This window comes from Gobius niger, assembly GCF_951799975.1.
Source record: "Gobius niger genome assembly, chromosome: 17".
In the NCBI taxonomy this organism is placed as follows: Eukaryota; Metazoa; Chordata; class Actinopteri; order Gobiiformes; family Gobiidae; genus Gobius; species Gobius niger.
The window spans coordinates 13,516,137-13,533,560 of record NC_136868.1 but is presented as its reverse complement, the minus strand read 5'-3'; the positions used below and the strand labels follow the sequence as shown (position 1 = coordinate 13,533,560).

Genomic DNA, 17,424 nt, shown 5'->3' with positions numbered 1-17,424 from the left:
TTGATAATTGGTCAATACGTCATTGTGATAACACTACTGCAGCACCGGTGTAGGTCATCATCCATTGTGCCACACTCATTAGGGGGGTTGGTCATCAAAAGTTTTGTATGTCACAGGGAAATGCAAGCTCTGGTCTTAAAATGATGAAAAGCCACAATAACACAAAGCAGATCTTCTCCCTCCCTGCCCTCCATATTGCTCTCGTAGCCAGCGTGTTTCTTAATCCGGCTCTGTGCCCGATGGTTTCCTCTGCTGTGACACTGGGGAGCAGGCTTTGCAAAAACACAAAGGCTTTAAAGCTGTTCTCTGCTCAAGTTTGGGACCAAAGGTATAGGGATGAAGTATAAACCTCTTAACAGCTTCACTCTGTCTCCCGATCGGGAAGCGGGGCTGGAATTCTTTGGCCGTGTGAACGTTTATGAATGTTGTAAATAAAAGAAACATTTCATTTAAAACAGTGATCCCCAAACTGTGCTATGGCCCGGATATCACGAGGGGCTACATGAGCGTCTTCTCTCTCACTTACTAACGCACACACACACACACACACACACACACACACACACACACACACACACACACACACACACACACACACACACACACACACACACACACACACACACACACACACACACACACACACACACACACACGCAGGAGCCTATGAGTCCCAATATAGATGCGACTGTTCCTGGTTGTCCTGGTTTCAACCTGGTATGGTCCTGGCTTATACACGTTAGCTAGTTACAAACTGGTTTTATACGCACCTTATTTTTCATTAAGTCACGGTTTAGTCAACGCTGAAGCATAACTTGTATCATCATTTCATCCCATCTTCTAACAGTGGGGCTGTGTTTGCAGAACGGACGTCAAACCACGCCTCATCATCATCCTCCTCATCATCATGCTCATTATCTTCATCCTCCTCCCCCTCCCCATGCCCATGACTCAGCTCCTCCAGAGCCACAACCAGCGGTCAATCTCATGGATTTAGGCCTGGATTCTGTGACGCAGGTAAGAGATCTATGCCAACTCGAGGACTTTGGTCGTTTGAAACCAGTTGGGTTAACTACTGAAATCAATCATTTGTGAAAAGTAATGGTTTTAGAATGATGCTGTTGAGACCAGAGTATTTTCTTGTAGCCCTGCTCAGGGGAGCTGCTGTCTCTCGCCTTCTGCTGTTCCGCTGTTGTACCCCTTTAGTCGCGGGTCAGCCTGACTCTTGACCCTCTCGTTTCATGAATAAACCATGCGCACCTTGCTGCTGCCATAGCAACATAGACTATACTTTTGGTAGGGCAGTGAGGTTCATTCAGTTCAGGTATTCCCTGTGTGTCTTTTCAACACTGAGGCATAGACCTGTTGCAGGGGTCTCCAACCTTTTTCCCCTCGTTAGTTACTTTTACAAAATATTAACTTCAGACAGACTCTCACGCTTTGAGACAGTTTGGATAATACTTAAACAAAGAACACCCAGGACAGTAGCCAAAACAGATTGTGTTCAACCTGCTCATAGCTCAATCATTTGGTGCAGGAAAAGAAAATGCATCGATACATTTGACTTGCTACAATTGAGTGGTTTCATCATGGCACTATCAAATCTGACTCATCAAGCTTTTCAGAAAAATTGATAGCTTTGTGAGCTACTTGGAAATGGGTAGAGCGCTACCGATAGCTCCCTGAGCAACAGATTGTCGACCAATGGTTTACAATATTAACAACAAGAAATCTTGATGTAAAGATGCTGTAGGTGTGGATGTGTGCAGAAGGAAGGGGTACCATAAATGAGTAAACTAGAGGTCGACCAATATGGGTTTTTCTATGGCCGATACCGATTTTTGGGGAATTGGCCGATGCTAATATTTTTGGACAATTTTCCTAAATGTCTGGTCTATCCATCCATCCATTTTCTTCCGCTTTATCCGGGGCCGGGTCGCGGGGGCAGCAGTCTCAGCAGAGATGCCCAAACTTCCCGATCCACACACACCTCCTCCAGCTGTTCTGGGGGGACCCCGAGGCGACACCAGGCCAGCTCGGAGACATAGTCCCACCACCGTGTCCTGGGCCTTCCACGAGGCCTTGTCCCACTAGGACATGCCTGGAACACCTCCCGCGGGAGGCGACCAGGAGGCATCCGGAACAGATGCCCGAGCCACCTCAGCTGGCTCCTTTCGACGTGAAGGAGCAGCGACTCTACTCCGAGCTCCTCCCGGGTAACTGAGCTCCTCACCCGATCTCGGAGGGTGCGCCCAGCCACCCTGCGAAGGAAACTCAAGCGGCCGAAATGTCTGGTCTATAATCCTGTAAATACATAAATACTTGAGTCCCAGCCTGGATTTGTTTCCGTTAGCATTACCATGCTGCCGTTAGTATTAGCATACTGTTGCTCGCCGTGGCATTTTGCATAGCGATCAAAAATGCAATTGTGGAGGTTGAAACTCAGTGATTGAATTCTCCACGTTCTGTGCCTCAAAATGACATGTAGCATGTCCATATTGACAGGTTTAGTGGAACTTATATTTAACAAACTAGCCAATTTTCATTGGTTAGTTTCTCCGTTTTAAAGCACTGACTTCGCCCTTTCCAATGCAAAAACAGGAAGTCTCCATCACTTTCGGTCCCGGAGATATCACGCTAGATCGGCCTGATATATCTGATATATCGAGGAACGTTTAGAATAAACATTTACATACTGATGACTGTAAACACTTTGCCACAGCTTATAAAGTAATGGATAATATAATTCATATAATAGTGTTTATGAAAGCCGAATTGTATCCCTATGAGGTAATGTTCCCTTTAACTCAGAATAAAGCTGGACTATGAATAATTTTGGTCTTAGCTGTACCCGTGTGAGGACAAGAATAAACACTGTGAACTTAAAGGTCACGGCAGCTGTCAGAGAAGTGGTTTCGGGTCGTGGGGGCACAGCAGACGCACTGTGACGGTCACCTTACCTGCCGAGACAAGACCCTCTCAGAGCATTAATAAAGCATTCATAATCAGCCTCACAGCCTGACCTTACCTCGCACTGACAGAATAAGAGGTCCCAATCTGGACACAAAGTCTATAACTGTCTAACTTTGCAAAGTTTTTGAAGATGATTAAAATCTGAGATGAGTTAAAAGCTGGTGAAAACCTGTCAAGAATTGATTTAAAGAGAGCGACTGAAAGCAAAAGTACGCAATGTCCCAAACCCTAACCACAATGAGGAAGACTTAAATATATTGTGCGAAATAGATCGCACAATAGCACTTTTTACAGAATAACAATCGCATGGTAATACAATAGAAATATGTAAGGAAGGTGTAAAGATATGGTAATTATGGGTAAATAAATTGTTACATAACGCCCACACTCACCCAGCATGAAAACTATTGATAAAGTAATTTAAAAAAATCTATTTCCTTGGAATGAATACGTACATCTGACATAAACTGAATGTGTGGTAACGCCGGAGTAATCGAAAAAACCCTCTCGCATTAACAACTTTTAAAACCTTTACTACAATGGAAAGTTAAAGGCTGTAAAATGCAGAATTCTCCGTTATTCCGAGATAGCATGCTATTTCCACCCAATTACCACCAAGGTAATGTAAGGTAAGGGAGTAATGTCTGTAATATGTACACAGTTTAAGCATCAAACACCGTCTTCCCAGATCCATTTTCTGATTAGCGAGCTAAAGAAGGTATCGCTGACCCATAGGACTGAAATAAATCCTAAGCACATTCATTATCTGCAGTCAAAATTATCTCCTCCATGATTTATGCAAATCTCTGACCATGTATCCACCGCCTTAGATTCCTTTATCACCTATAAATAGTTCTCTCCGCTCGCTGCCGGCTTAAAGACACTATTAATGTGCAAAGAGGGGAAGATCATGGGGAGAATGTGAAAGGTAACCCAATGTAGCAGATCAAACCGGTCTCCTGCTGACTTTGATAGTTGTTTCCTCGAGCTCAAAGAGGGGGGGGAAGTAATGACTTGTCCAGGGCAGCACACACAGGTACAGTAATGATGCCAGGGATGTGCTAGTCTGTTTTAGCATCAGCCGCTAGTTAGCGATGCACCTTTGTCTGCAGAAGATGTCAAAGTCTGTGGTATGTATGTCATCCTAATCAATCATTTCGCCCTCATTATCCCATGTCTCCCCCTCATCCCTCGCCGTGTGGCTGCCTCAGAACTCAGGTAGGCGCCGTAATTACAATGTGCTGTTTTGCATGTGGTGTGGAAAAGCATGGTGCACCAGAATAGAACTAATCATATTGAGAAATGCAAAATAATATGTTGTGCCTTGTTTTTAAATGTTTTTACTCTTATGATTACGCTTATGATTTTCAGAACATCAACCAGTTGGAGATTTTTGGAGATATGTCAACGCCGCCTGACATCACTTCTCCATCTGTGAGTAAAGACACAGATTTTTTTTTTTTCTGTAATAAAAATGTGTTGGATTCATTATACAACAAATTGGATTCCGCAAACTCAATATAAAATCTTTTTGACTTGAAGCTCTGTGTACTTGCCATGGATTTTTTTTTTTATTGAAATATACATACATACTCTTAAAGGGATATTTCAGGATTTTTGGCATAGGGCCTCATTTCCTCGTTATCCAGAGAGTTGTTGATTTCTGGAGATGTTTTTATTTTTTTTTAATTCATGCAGTCCTTACTGTATAGTTGAAGAGTTTAGTGGTGCTAGGCTAGCGCATGTCTATGGTAACTAGTAGCCTGCATTAAAAACAGTCTGACCCAAGCACAGTGCACCTGAGGCAAATCACTTATAACACCAGACTACCCATATAAATGTCTGTGTTGACTGAATATTTTTTTAAATATATCAATTTTGCATTTAAAAGAATTTTGGAGCAGCATCAGCTTCCTGGTTGTAAGCTACGCAGCGGCGGAGTGATCTGCTTGGTTACCGGATCTACAGTAGTTTGTTTACTGTGGCCGGCATTACTACATGTGGAATTCACAAAGGAGCTTTGTAAAAATCAGATTTGGTAGTTTGAAGGACTACCAGATGATTTTGAAGAGGTTTTTAATGTAGGCTACTAGTTACCATAGACATGCACTAGCCTAGCACCACTAAGCTCTTTGAATAGTAGTTTATTTTTTAAACTACTAAAATATATATGAGGAGATATATATGAGGCCCTAAGTCAAAAATCCTGAAATATCCCTTTAAACTACTTGCATTTACTGCCAGTGCAGGAACTCAGGCTTCTCTGGTTTCCTTGGGTTGTCCCATTATTGCTGTCCTGGCCGCATCAAAACCTGCTCTGGTTCTAAATGAAAATTCATTTTTTCCATAGATCTTTAGAACATTTTTAGCAAAATAGGTTACACAAGAGACTATGGTAGCAAAAATACAAATGACTCAAGAATATGGCCTGGTTCTATTATACTTTTTAGGTTGATAAAGTTTCAGATAACTAAACTGTGTGGCCATGAAGAACAACTCTATTGAATGGTCTATGAGGAAAATTTTAGAAAATTGCTTCCGTAACCAGAGCGAGTGTTAAGGGGGACAGTCACTGTTAAGCTAAACTTACCTGCCCTTCATTTCACAAGCTACAAATTATAAATGTGGAACGCTGCCCTTCCCGCTCATGTCTTCTCCTCACTTGCCTCCTTACTCAGACACCCGCCTCTCCAGCCAACACCCTGGACCCCTCCCAAGGCCTGCAGCCCCCCACTGAACTGTTTGCTCCCTTCAATCCTGCGTCTGTGCCCTCAGGTAGGACCCTTTCATTTTCTGCTTAAATACATGAGCGCTGCGAGCGGAGGGGAAACAAGCGCAGCAGGAGAGCAAGGCGTGAGCGGAGATAAAGGCAGAGTAAGAAGACTTAAGAGACACAGAGTCAGGCCGGCGGAAGAGGAGAGGGCGGGAGGTAAATACAGCGGGACAGAATAGAATTGAAATGTAGATGAGGGGCGCAGAGAGGTGGGCCGCTTGTGTGTGGAATATAGAATGTGTGGTTAGTGGGATGCGGCTGATTTACCTGTGGCGGCCAGAGCAAAGTAATAAACACACAGAAGACTGGAGTAGGGGCTCTTTAATATTCACTCCTCCCAGTGAGTGAGACGTATCCCTGTAGCTCCCCTCCAGTATTTCTCTCAGCACAGTGCAGCGGGCAGCACAGGTGAAATGTCAGCCCTCTTATGCCGCACAGACTAACAAATGTGTTATAGAACGTCAGCACTGATGAATCTTAGTGTTTTTAATGAGTGTGCCTTTACATAATGACTTCAGCTCATTCTGAAGGTAATTATGAGAGTTCACTGTGACCATTAAGAGACAGTGCATTAGCTGCAGGCAGAACCAGGGCAGCTCTCTGCAGTGATGCATGGCTTATTATCTGTGTGCTGTGCTCAGATTGTAATCACATCTGCTGCTGTTTTCTGTTCAAACACTGGGCTCCTATGAACTGTGTGCAGGTTATGTGACGATGGGGGCGGTGCCTCCTGGACACTGGGCGCAGACACCTTTGGCCTTTGGGGTGCAGTCGCCCCTGGGTCCCGTGGCACAGGTCCTGCCAGGGGGCCAGCCTCTGATCTGGGGCCAGGCCAACATCTTCCCTGCCACACAGCAGCAGTGGGCAGCCATGGCGGCCGGAGCCTACCCCACAGCCTACCTCCCTGCCCAGCCGGTGGGCACGCTGCCAGCAGCCATGTTCCAGACGCTTGCCCCAGTCGCCACAGTGACCCCTGCAGGAGAAAGCCACTCAGCAGGGGCCAGTGCCTCGGCCCCGTCCCCCTCCGCATCCTCCAGTCCGCAGCACGGGGAGCGGGCGAAGAAGATTGGCAAAGAGATGTTCAAGGTGCTCACTGGTTCTAATTTGTGTAATTTGCTGACTTTACTCTGTAAATGTAACTGATTTACAAAGTATTGCCCTGGCTACGGTGATACAGATGGATAAATCAGCCCCAGGTTTTGTTTATCTCAAAAATCTGACATTTCCATTGCCTCTTTACCAGCATAGTTTAGTTTAGGATAGCATAGGACTTTATTCATGTTACAAAGGAGAAATTCACAATTCGCTAAATGTCAAAGTTGGCATTTGGCTGTTTACAGTCATAATGCAGGTGATTGACAAAGTGACACTGATAGATTAGATTATTGTTGTGTTTTTTCATAGAGTTTATTTCCCATGAGGTACCTTTACAGTAGAGTTGTTTAAATGTATCACTATAGTCACTGTAACTAGAGGCCAAGCCAAACTGAGCCACTGCTGCTCTAAGGGCTGCGGCCTGTAGTTTTATACATTATGGCTAGTTCTTCTTAATTTTAATGGCATACATATGGCCATACGGACATCCACTATAAAGTCTCATACATCAGTTGGGAGTTGGTCGAGGCTCACTCTCATGTTCTGTGTGCAGGATTTTCAGCTGGCCAAGCCTCCTGCCATGCCCTTGAAGAAGGCGGAGCAGCCCAGCTTAGCAGGGACCTCAGAAGCATTCAGCACTTACTTTAGCCGTGTGGGCACTGCCCAAGACACGGACGACTGTGACGATTTTGACATTTCTCAAATGAACTTGACGCCAGTCACCTCCACCACACCATCGACCAACTCACGTAAGGCTCATGCTCTCTCTCCGTCACACTGTTCAAGCCCAACCTCTGACTCACTCTTTCCTTACAGCTCCCACCCCAGCTCCCCGACAGAGCTCTCCCTCCAAATCTTCAGCCTCTCATGTCAGCGACCCCCCCACGGACGCCACAGACCCCCCTACGGACGACTCGTTTGGGGAGGCAGAGGGCAGCCCCAGTCGCAGTGGAGAGGAGGATGCTGTAAGTGTTTTTAGACTTTACGGGAGAAACTGAAAGATGTAGTGAATGCAGCTCAAAACATTTAGCTTTCAAACACCATATTTATGAACCAAGGAGACCATGGGAATTGCTGCTAAAAATATCGTTAGCAGATGTCTGCTTTTACAATCTGGCCCTATCATCGCGAATATAATGAATATTGTAAGTCAAATAAACAGAAGCAACTGGATTATCTTACCGTTTCACTCACTGTTGGATCTTGTCTGACACAGTCACGGAAACCAGCCGTTGCAGAAGCTACATAGTTTGTGGCAAACGTCAGCTTTAAGTTAAGAAAGAAGCTGGATGGTTGTCTTCACTCTTAGGAACTGTGTTCCAGGTCTCAGTAAAGTGTGCGTCCTTGATTGAGCCACTTCTTATGCAGATATAAGCATATCCACATGTCAAGAACTGCTGATAAATGGCCAGTGTAGCCATTGTAGCCGTGTTGGCGGGCCAGGTAATCACTCTGGCTGATTAGGGGGCTGACTGTGTCCCGGTGTGCATGAGTGTATTTCCTTATGTTTTGTGAAAATAAGCTGTGTGTGGATGTGTGTGTGTCCATGCTTGATCAACACGGCATTAAATTAGCCAGCAGACTTGTCATCATTAGGCTGTTATTAATATCTGAGAGGATGCATCCATACATCACTACCTCTATATGGACAGGCTCATCTCTCAGATATAAGGGAAAAATAGTCTTCCATTTTTTCTACCGGAGGTCATTAATCCTTATTTCGTGTGTGAGTCAGACACAGGAACAGTTAGATGTGGAGATGAAGAGAGTTCATTGGGGAAGAGTGAGAGCCCCCTTTGACCAAAGTCCTTGTCCAACGAATGACCTTCAAAGAAACACAGCTTTCAACTCCTCTGTCTCTCTCCTCTCTGTGCTTCTTTCCCCTTTTCTTCTTGCTCTCTCCACTCTGGGGCGTGCAACATTAGTTTTATGCCTCCGAGTTCGGCTATTATTGAAAAGAAAAAAACATAAAGGACTTTCACACTTTTGAAAATGTCACCAGTCCTGAATAACATGGAGCAGGGTGGCACTGAGTGAGTGAGAGAGCGCTGAAAAGGTTACATAGAAAGAAGAAGAAAGATGGACACAGGCGGTAAAGCATGCCTGTAACTCCATGCCGCAAGAGGTGTGAAAGACGAAGTGTTTTAGAGGAAAAAAACAGGCTGTCAATAAAATGGATGCTGCAAGCTTTCATAACCATGATAAGTGCTCAAAAGTGCAGTATGTGTTTGGCAAGAAAAGGATGTATGAGCAGAGTTCGCTTTGGCAACTGTAAATGTGCGGGAGAAATAATGGGATGTGATATACGTAACTTGAGTGCACTGTTGTGAACACGCCATTTCCTAGCTTGTTTTCAAACTATTGCACACCATGAAATAATCTAGCATTTTACTTGTATTGTTTAATGGTAGATTATTGCAGTGTGGGATCAAAACTACGGGTATCAAGGGGGGGGAAAACAATCCAACTTTTTTGCTACCAATACCGATACTGGGGTTTGAGTATCTGCCGAAATCTGATATTTACCGATACCAAGAGACTTTCTTAAAAGTGGCTTTCTCTGAGTGAAAAATTTCATTGACTCTTTTCTCCATTTTAAAACAATAAAGTCATATTTATTGTCATGATGTTACAGATCAATTATCAATTATATCTATTGATAAACTAATGGATGAACATCAAACAAGGATCACAGGACTTTTCTACACCAATAATCCTTGGGTATATGACAGGCTTTAGGTTACATTAACATAAGCAATTCACATGAAATGATCTGATCATTACAAATATGTTAGATCAGTTATTTCTTAAGCTAAAATACAAACTCTTGGCTTCAGCAGTTAGTTTATTGTATTGGGCTTCTTTAGGTATTTCTATCATACAGTGTTGTTTTCGTCAACGAAGACGATAACGATATCTTTTCGTTGACGCCCCCTTTTTTAATGACGATAACGTAACGTTGACGAGCTAAAATTAGCTCTTTGGGGACTAGAACATGACGAGACGTTTACCAGTTTACGTCAATGAGACGAGACGAGACAAAAATGGGAGAAGATTTTTCGTCAGATCGTTCATAAACAGAGTTTGTGCGCGGAGTGAGAGAACACGCGGTAAACGTGACCCGGAGCGGCGCCGTGCTGCTCATGATGCGGCGGCGGCGCCGCTCTCTCTCTCTCCCCGTGGCGTGCGGTCACTGCTCGCGTACATCCTCCTCGGAGCGTCTGACATCCAGGTCACAGGGACTTTGTCGTTTCTCAGGACAGTTTTCAATACCGTGGCGTCTGAATGCAGAAAGCACGTTGAGGTCGGCTACGTATGTGCAGACAGCGCTGTTGGTCAAGAAAAAAAAAAAATCTCGAAGCGACGATCAGAGGACGAGGAGAGCGGGCGCTTTTGGGAAAAGTCCTGTTCACAGTCGGCCACTTCTGCCAGTGCCTATCGTGGTGTCATCTATCTGTTTGTCTAAAGCCAATAGAAGCTTTTATTTATCCCAATTTCCAAGACTTATCGAAATTAATTATCACTTCTTATAATGAAACTGACGAAAACTTGACAAAAACCTTTTTAATTTTCGTCTGACTAAAACGTGACTAAAACGATCACATTTTGAAATGACTAAAATGTGACTAAACCTAAATGCATTTTCGTCCAAAGGACTATGACTAAGACTAAAACTAAAAGGGCTGCCAAAAACAACACTGCTATCATAGTTTCTGACCCAACCGTGATTAGCTTTCGTTAGCATTAGCATGCTATTGCTAGCGCGGCATTTTGCGCAGCGATCAAAATACATTTTCCGAGGTAAAACTAGAATTCTTGCTTTAAAATGATATACAGCATGCCCATATTCACTTAGATGTAGGTGGTAAAAGTTGTGTTTTTAAGGAGTTGAGAGCCAAAACTGGAATTGGTTCAGTATCGGATACTTGTAGCCGATACCCGATATCGTATTTTTCCGGTATCGGCTCCGATAACCAATACCAGTATTGGATCGGTGCATCCTTAGTTTTGATGCCTGTTGGGTCCAGCGATAGCATGAAAGAAAGCTACTTGGTTTTTGCAGCTCAAATAAATTATACATATTAAAAAGAAATTGTTTCTTTTAAGGAATAAATTACCAATGTTTTGAATTATGGTTCTAGATGACAAATGTGTTCGTAAAGTATCGTTAAAGTACTGGTGTAACATTCTTTTAACGGCACACAGCCCGAGTCTTGATTAATGACCCCCCCCTGTTTCTCACTGTAGTTCTAGACGCACCTTTATCAGTAAAGGCAACAACAGTCTTTCTCTGTAAACTACTGATACTTTCTCTGTTTTAGCTCAAACACAACCACTACCTCTAGCTTTCTCCTTTCAGTCTAATTCTTCTTCCACTTTTCCTCTTTTTTTCCCCTTTCGCCTTGCTCCACTGCTGTTCAGGCGTGTGGTTCTGGCTCGCCCTGTCCCAGTGAGAGCGCAGAGGCAACTGAGGCTCCAGAGCCCAGTACAGAGCAGGGCACTCCTGAGCGGGCCAGTCCTGAGCAGGCCAGTCCGGACCAGGCCACTCCGGAGGCTGGGAGCTAGATAACAGCAGGGCACGGTAGGTATGAACTGAACTTTTCTGTTCTGCTGCCTGCCTTTTTCACCCTGTTTCTTTGCACTGCACCCTTTTGTAGTTTCACTGTCTTCTCCTGCGTCTTTGTAGATGTTTTTTCTGCATTTTTCACGAAGTCGGCATGTGTTTGAGTGGTGAGATTGTTTCATTGTGCTTGTGTCGTGTTATTGCAAGTTCTGTGAGTGCCTTGTGAAGTGGGATATCTTCCTCCGTAGTACAACGTGTCCTCATGCAGTGTTTTGGTTATTCCCTCATCACCCTGCTCCCTGAAATAGCACCTGTCAGTCATGCAGGTGATTGTGTGTGACAGCCAATCAGAGCCTGTACATTTCACTGAGCACACGGCCCTCTGGGATTGGACCATAATTTTGGTTATTAAATATAAACATGTACATTTATGTAAATTGCATGGTGTGTGTTGTATTGCATTTTAAAAAGTGCCGTATTGCTGAGTATTTTAATGACAGGATAAAAAATAATTTTCCAGGTTTTGTGCCTGGAGCACCCGGCCAAACATATTGATATGCAAAAAAACATGTTTAGTCTCAATACTGGCCGTGCATGTGCAAGAAATATACTATATAATATTAATTTGAAATGTATTTGCTACATTATTCTACTTTAAAACAGTATAATACCTACAGTCATTAGATATAGATGTTGCTTTTTATGTAATTGTATCTGGCCCTTTTTATGGAATGTAACTTTGAATTGAGTAAATATATTATGAAAGATTTTTGAGCGATAAGGGGCAGCGATGACTTTGGGAATGGCTTCACTAGACTATTGGCTGCATGTATTTTTAGCATCTTAAATAAAACTGATATTCACTGTTGGCTGAAACCAGCAAGCTTTTGGTCTGAGTGAGTCCACGCTACCAACTGAGCTACTGTCGCTTATGCATGAGATAAGGGATAAGATAAGATCAGACTGATCTCACAATGGAGAAATTCACCTGTTATAACAGCTCTCAAGAAGGGGTTACAAATAGTCAGGAAAAGTGTGCAATCAAAGAAGAAGGTAACAAGTAATAGAGAATAAAGGTATCTTATGTACAATGAATAATCATTTAAACACGTTCAAATGAGCAAAAAATATATAAATAATCAAATTAGAGCAGAATATTACATATATGTACATATCAAAATGTATCTCAGGGCAGCAGATTAAAATGAACATGCAAGAAGGTTCTACATCTTAAGTTAATAAATCCTTTCCGCAGTCCCTCTGAGGGTAATACAAGTGTTAATGGGATGATTGGGGGGTCTTTCATCTCCCTCTGATGTCTCTGGCCAGAAAACCACAATTGCAACTTCCCAGCACTGGGAACTGAACTGTATTGAGCCACCAATACACACTAATGGAATCACGAAGAAGAAGCTAACAGGCTAACGGGCAAAGCTAACTTCATTGTGTAATTGGATGTACAATATCCCTCTCTCCCTTTGTCTTTTCTGTCAGCGTAGTATTTACTCTCACGGACATTTAATAAGGAAAAAAAACGCAATATGCTACGACACCTGCAGTGGCGCTTGTGGCCTCTAGGGGCATGCGTTACTTAGTTCTGCTTTAGTTAACTACTCCTTAACTATTATCATGAATATTTGACTTGCTCCTCAGTTTCTTTTTTAGAACTTAAACCTAAATGCACAGCTGCGCCTTGGCATTGCCTTAAATGACTTAAGTTTTTAAAATAAAAGTTTTCAACTAAGTATTACGTAATGATACTGCATGTCTTGATTCACTGGAGTCAAAGACGGCCAATGGGTGTGCAAACTGTGTCCTCTTCACCCACGCTCAACATTCCCTGCTGTGACTCTTATAATAGCTGCTGGCACTCAGTCCGGGAAGTTGAGCGGTGTTGTTCTCATCGGGGTGCCAAGATGAATGTGCCTACCTACATAATTGGCACAATTCAAAACCCAAGACGCCTTCCGGGTTTGGCCCATTTGTGAACTGGCCTGGCTGAGTGTCTCCCCCTCTCCCCTGTTTGGCCTTTGCAAACGTTCTTCTGAGAGACTCTGGGGCAGCAGGTGCGTGCGGGCCTTAAATGGGGCGGGATGGATAGTAAAATGTGGTGTGCAGAGCTTTAAGAGTTTTTTGTTTGTTTCTTTGGTCCTGGTCCAGTGCCCGTTGCTCCCATATGGTGTTTACTTGCTCAATCACATCGACTTTAGACATCGGCCCAAATACCCACACACAAGCACACAAACCTTGTTGATTAGGCCCCTCTTCTCCCAGGACAAGCACACCTGTGATCCACGCTGGGGCCACCTGTGCTCTCACTGCAGCCAAGGGTATACAGTAGATTTGATAAAGTGGGCTCGCTTCTCAATTTGACACAATTGTGCACATGTGTGCGGTGGAGGGGTTCCCAAAAATTGGCGCACAGGTGTCTGCTTGTGGTGCTCATGAATCAGTCCTGTTTTAGCCAGTTTTATTCCTGCACTTTTTGTGTCCTAAATTTAAAGTTTGGGAATAGTTTCGGTCTAGTTCTGTTGGTTTAGACTGAACTTCTCCTCTATCCATCCTAGTTTAGTCCTGGTTCTGTCCTTGTTCTAGATATCAATCCTAGAGTCCAGGGTTTAGTCAAGGTGCAGTGAGTCACTTCAGCCAGCCCTGACTCTCTGACTTAGGTCCTCAGATATTTTAGTCTTCACCTGTCTCCTCGGCTTCTTGTTCCTGGACTGTGTTTTCCAGTGTTTTGAGTTTGATGGAGTTGAAGCAGTGGAGGGCTGGCAGTGCTGCACAGTTGATGCGGGGTGACGTGGGCAGGCTGCGGCGGCTCAGAGCAGTGGGCAGTGCGAGGTGGCTGTCACGGAGTGTCTCAGCCTCTTTGTCAGCGCTCTCAGTTGCTCTGGCAGCTCTTTCTGCCGACTGTCTGGCCCTGGCAGCCCCGCACTGCCAGCCCCGAGTTTCAGAGCCCACAGCCACCACCGCTAAACGGTCGCTCAAAGTTTAACCCCAGTTTGTGCTCACTTAGTGCACTCTGGAGATGTGAGGCTTTAGAGGGAGCGCAGCAGGACAAGACATTTCTCAACTTAACATCAAGTCTATTCTTGGCTGAGGCTAATCTAAATTGTATTGAATTTTCATGGTATTAATCCACAAGAGCATTTGAAGCCATTGTAATGCAGTCTCATGTCCCAGACCTGTTAAGGCTATACAGTATGCCCAGTCAGTGACCAAATGCCAATTAGATTTTATATAATGATGGAAATAAAGGTCACAGCATGTATTCACTACCGAATCAACCTGTCACAATAGGCATATTACAATAACTTCTATTTATGTGGACCTATAATGACTGACTTGGCAGACACCTCCCCATGTCAACTGTGGTTGTTGTCAAAGACACTTCCTCTCTTTTTTCCAATCAACCGACGCCACCATTAAGTGCTATAGTCGCGTATGCAAACCGCTTTCTTCAGAACTCATGTCTTCTTTCAGCCCTGTTGCACTTCCCATGAGGATTTGTCCCAAATATACCCGAACAGTCAAAAGCCCCCAATCAGGCTGTCTGCATGGGAGATGGAGTGGCTGGCTGTAATTATGTGTATGATAATAACTGGGCCCTCTCTGGGGGTGCTCCATCATCCGCTGTTTTGCCTTTGACGGAGAGAGACGCAGGCGCTGTGACTCAGAACTGGTCTTTCAAGGCTACTTTATTCCTCTGATTCATACTGGCCCTGGAGGAAGCCCAGGGCAGGAGGGGCCGCAACAATGGCTACTTATACATCCTTCTCCCCCCCCCCTTCTCTTTCTTTATGTTTCAAGGGTGAGGGCTGAGTGAGGGTTTTGCAATGAGCACAGAGCAGGAGTGATTAGCAGGGTTCAGAGCGGCGCACTTCTGCCCCCTTGTGGATCGTGTAAACATTGGCTCACACTTTGAGCTGGGCTTCACTTGTCTGAACGTGCTAAACCGTTGGATGAGTAGGCCACAAGACGTTGCAACATAACCAGCTTTTAATACGAATTCATGCTTGTTTTATTTTAGCAGGAATGATTTTGCATGTGAAATGGGTGTCTTGTAATTGGATAAGCCGTGTCTATCGCGAAGGGAGAAGCCAAGAAGTATTAAGTCCTGTGCTGTTTTGTAAATCCCTTGAAAATCCCAATACTCATCCTAAGAAGAACCTAAGATTGTAATGCGTCAATTATGATGTTTATAAAAGGAGGTTACAAGTGACTTACTGACTGTTTCTTATTTGTTTTGTGCCCAGAAGGGAAAGGACCCTCTCTACGCCAAGATCAACAAAGGGAAGAAATAGAGACCCACAGGAAGACGTCCCTGACCAGCACCGAGAGAGCAGGAGCAGTCCCCCCCCCACACCACTGTACGAATGTGTCCAGATTGAAGTGTGTCTCTGTCCCGCATCCTCTTCCTCCACTCCACAGAAGGAGGAGCCGCCACTCCTCCTTCTGCTCCCCTTCTCTTCCACAGCAGTCCCGTCCTTGTCCCAACTCTCTGAGCGGGACAAGCCTCTGTCGCCGCGCACTGTGCTGTTTCCTCCTCTCGTCACCCAGTGGCCGCTCAGAGCCAGCCTTACACATACCAATCCCCAACGCTCCTCTTCGTCTGCGCCGACTCACCCCTCTGGCCCGGGACTGTCCTGCCACGGAGGGACTCCCGAATCCAGCAGTGCCTCCCTCTGTCTCCATGATACACACCAGGACATGCACGCTTACCAGGACTAAAGAGATCATCTTTTTCTTTTGTGCTGGAAAAGAACATGCCAGGATCGCTACTTCTGATTGGTCAGTTGCTTTCGGGCGTTTCCCCCTCATTTTTCGTGAGTGTCTGCTGGATCTCTATGCAGAATTAGACTCTCTGGGAGCTGCTCGCATACATGCAGTACACACAAGACATCACCAAACACGCACTTGTGATTTGCCAAACGTCTCTCCGAGCAGAAAGACTAAAGGCTAAAGGACCCGACGAACTGCGGAAAGGACCCGAGAGGGAAGAGGCGAGAGACAGATTCTGTGATTGAACTCTTCATTCTCTATAGCTTTTGTACAATACTGATTGAAAAAAAAAAGAAAAAAGTGAATTTTTATTTTATAAGTCAATCAAGCCGCTGGGGTCAGCTCTATAGGACTTATAGAGTCCACATGGCTTTAAGGCATCTGATAGTTGGTTTGCCAAACTCATTTTGTAAATAATAATGACAACCATTCTGTCCACTGGACTTCTGTGCCATAAAATAGGAAGGCTTCAGTTATGCAAACTCTTTAACTTTACCCAAGCAATACCAACATTTGAGTTCCTTTTCCAGGTCACAATGTTTATTGCCCTTCTTAGAATGTAGACCTGTCCATACTTTAGAGCTAATCCTGCTTCCAGCTAACGTCACTTCTCTTTTGTCTTCTCAATAAACCTGAACATTTAGTCTCAAGTTTACCCATTCTTGTATTTCTGTGTGAGACCTTTGTTGCAGGCAGCACATGAGACTCAAGTCTGTTCTACTCCATTCCCTCCTCTGATTGGTTGGTGTAGGACCAGGCCCCGCCCATCTGTCTGTGTATGTCATGTGCCAAACCGCTGCAGTCAGTGCGGGCCGCAGCTCCTCTGCTACTACTCCATCTACTGTGATGATGCCGGTCGCTCCCTATTTTATGGCCAGAGTCCTGTGCGTGTGGCCTGCAGAGGAAACACACGACATCAGGAGACAAGAGCAAAGAATAAATAAAAAGGGAATCATTGCTGTTTGAGTACATAACATTTCTAGACCTATTTTAACTTTACCTCAGCTAACAGTTTCTTAATGTAAAATTGACACATTATTTTTATCTTTATGAATATGACATTCTACAGTGGGTTTATAGATGATTTTGGTTCAGTTGATTATTCCACCATGTATTACTGTTACAAATAAACACATCTCAATGATTTGCTGGTGTGTGTTGTGTGTGTGAAAGTGAAGGGGAGGAAGACTAATGGGCTGTGAGAAGCAGGGGTGACCTCATGCGTCTGTACTCAGTC

At 44.3% G+C, this 17,424-nt stretch overlaps 1 protein-coding gene across 5 annotated transcripts in view; it reads left to right on the top strand.

Moving 5' to 3' along the window:
* Positions 1-17,315, top strand: part of dab1a (DAB adaptor protein 1a) — a 115,124-nt gene extending 97,809 nt beyond the window's left edge. For 3 of the 5 annotated variants that reach the window (XM_079575386.1, XM_079575389.1, XM_079575385.1), the window contains 7 exons: positions 4,345-4,407; positions 5,652-5,748; positions 6,450-6,832; positions 7,395-7,590; positions 7,658-7,806; positions 11,264-11,423; positions 15,662-17,314. In XM_079575386.1, coding sequence (XP_079431512.1) covers positions 4,345-4,407; positions 5,652-5,748; positions 6,450-6,832; positions 7,395-7,590; positions 7,658-7,806; positions 11,264-11,407 — 1,032 coding nt within the window. In that variant the 3' untranslated portion in view covers positions 11,408-11,423; positions 15,662-17,314. Of the gene's footprint in view, positions 1-4,344; positions 4,408-5,651; positions 5,749-6,449; positions 6,833-7,394; positions 7,591-7,657; positions 7,807-11,263; positions 11,428-15,661 lie in introns of all 5 variants that reach the window. The other 2 variants (XM_079575387.1, XM_079575388.1) reach the window with 2 other exon arrangements.
* Positions 17,316-17,424: the final 109 nt, after the last annotated feature.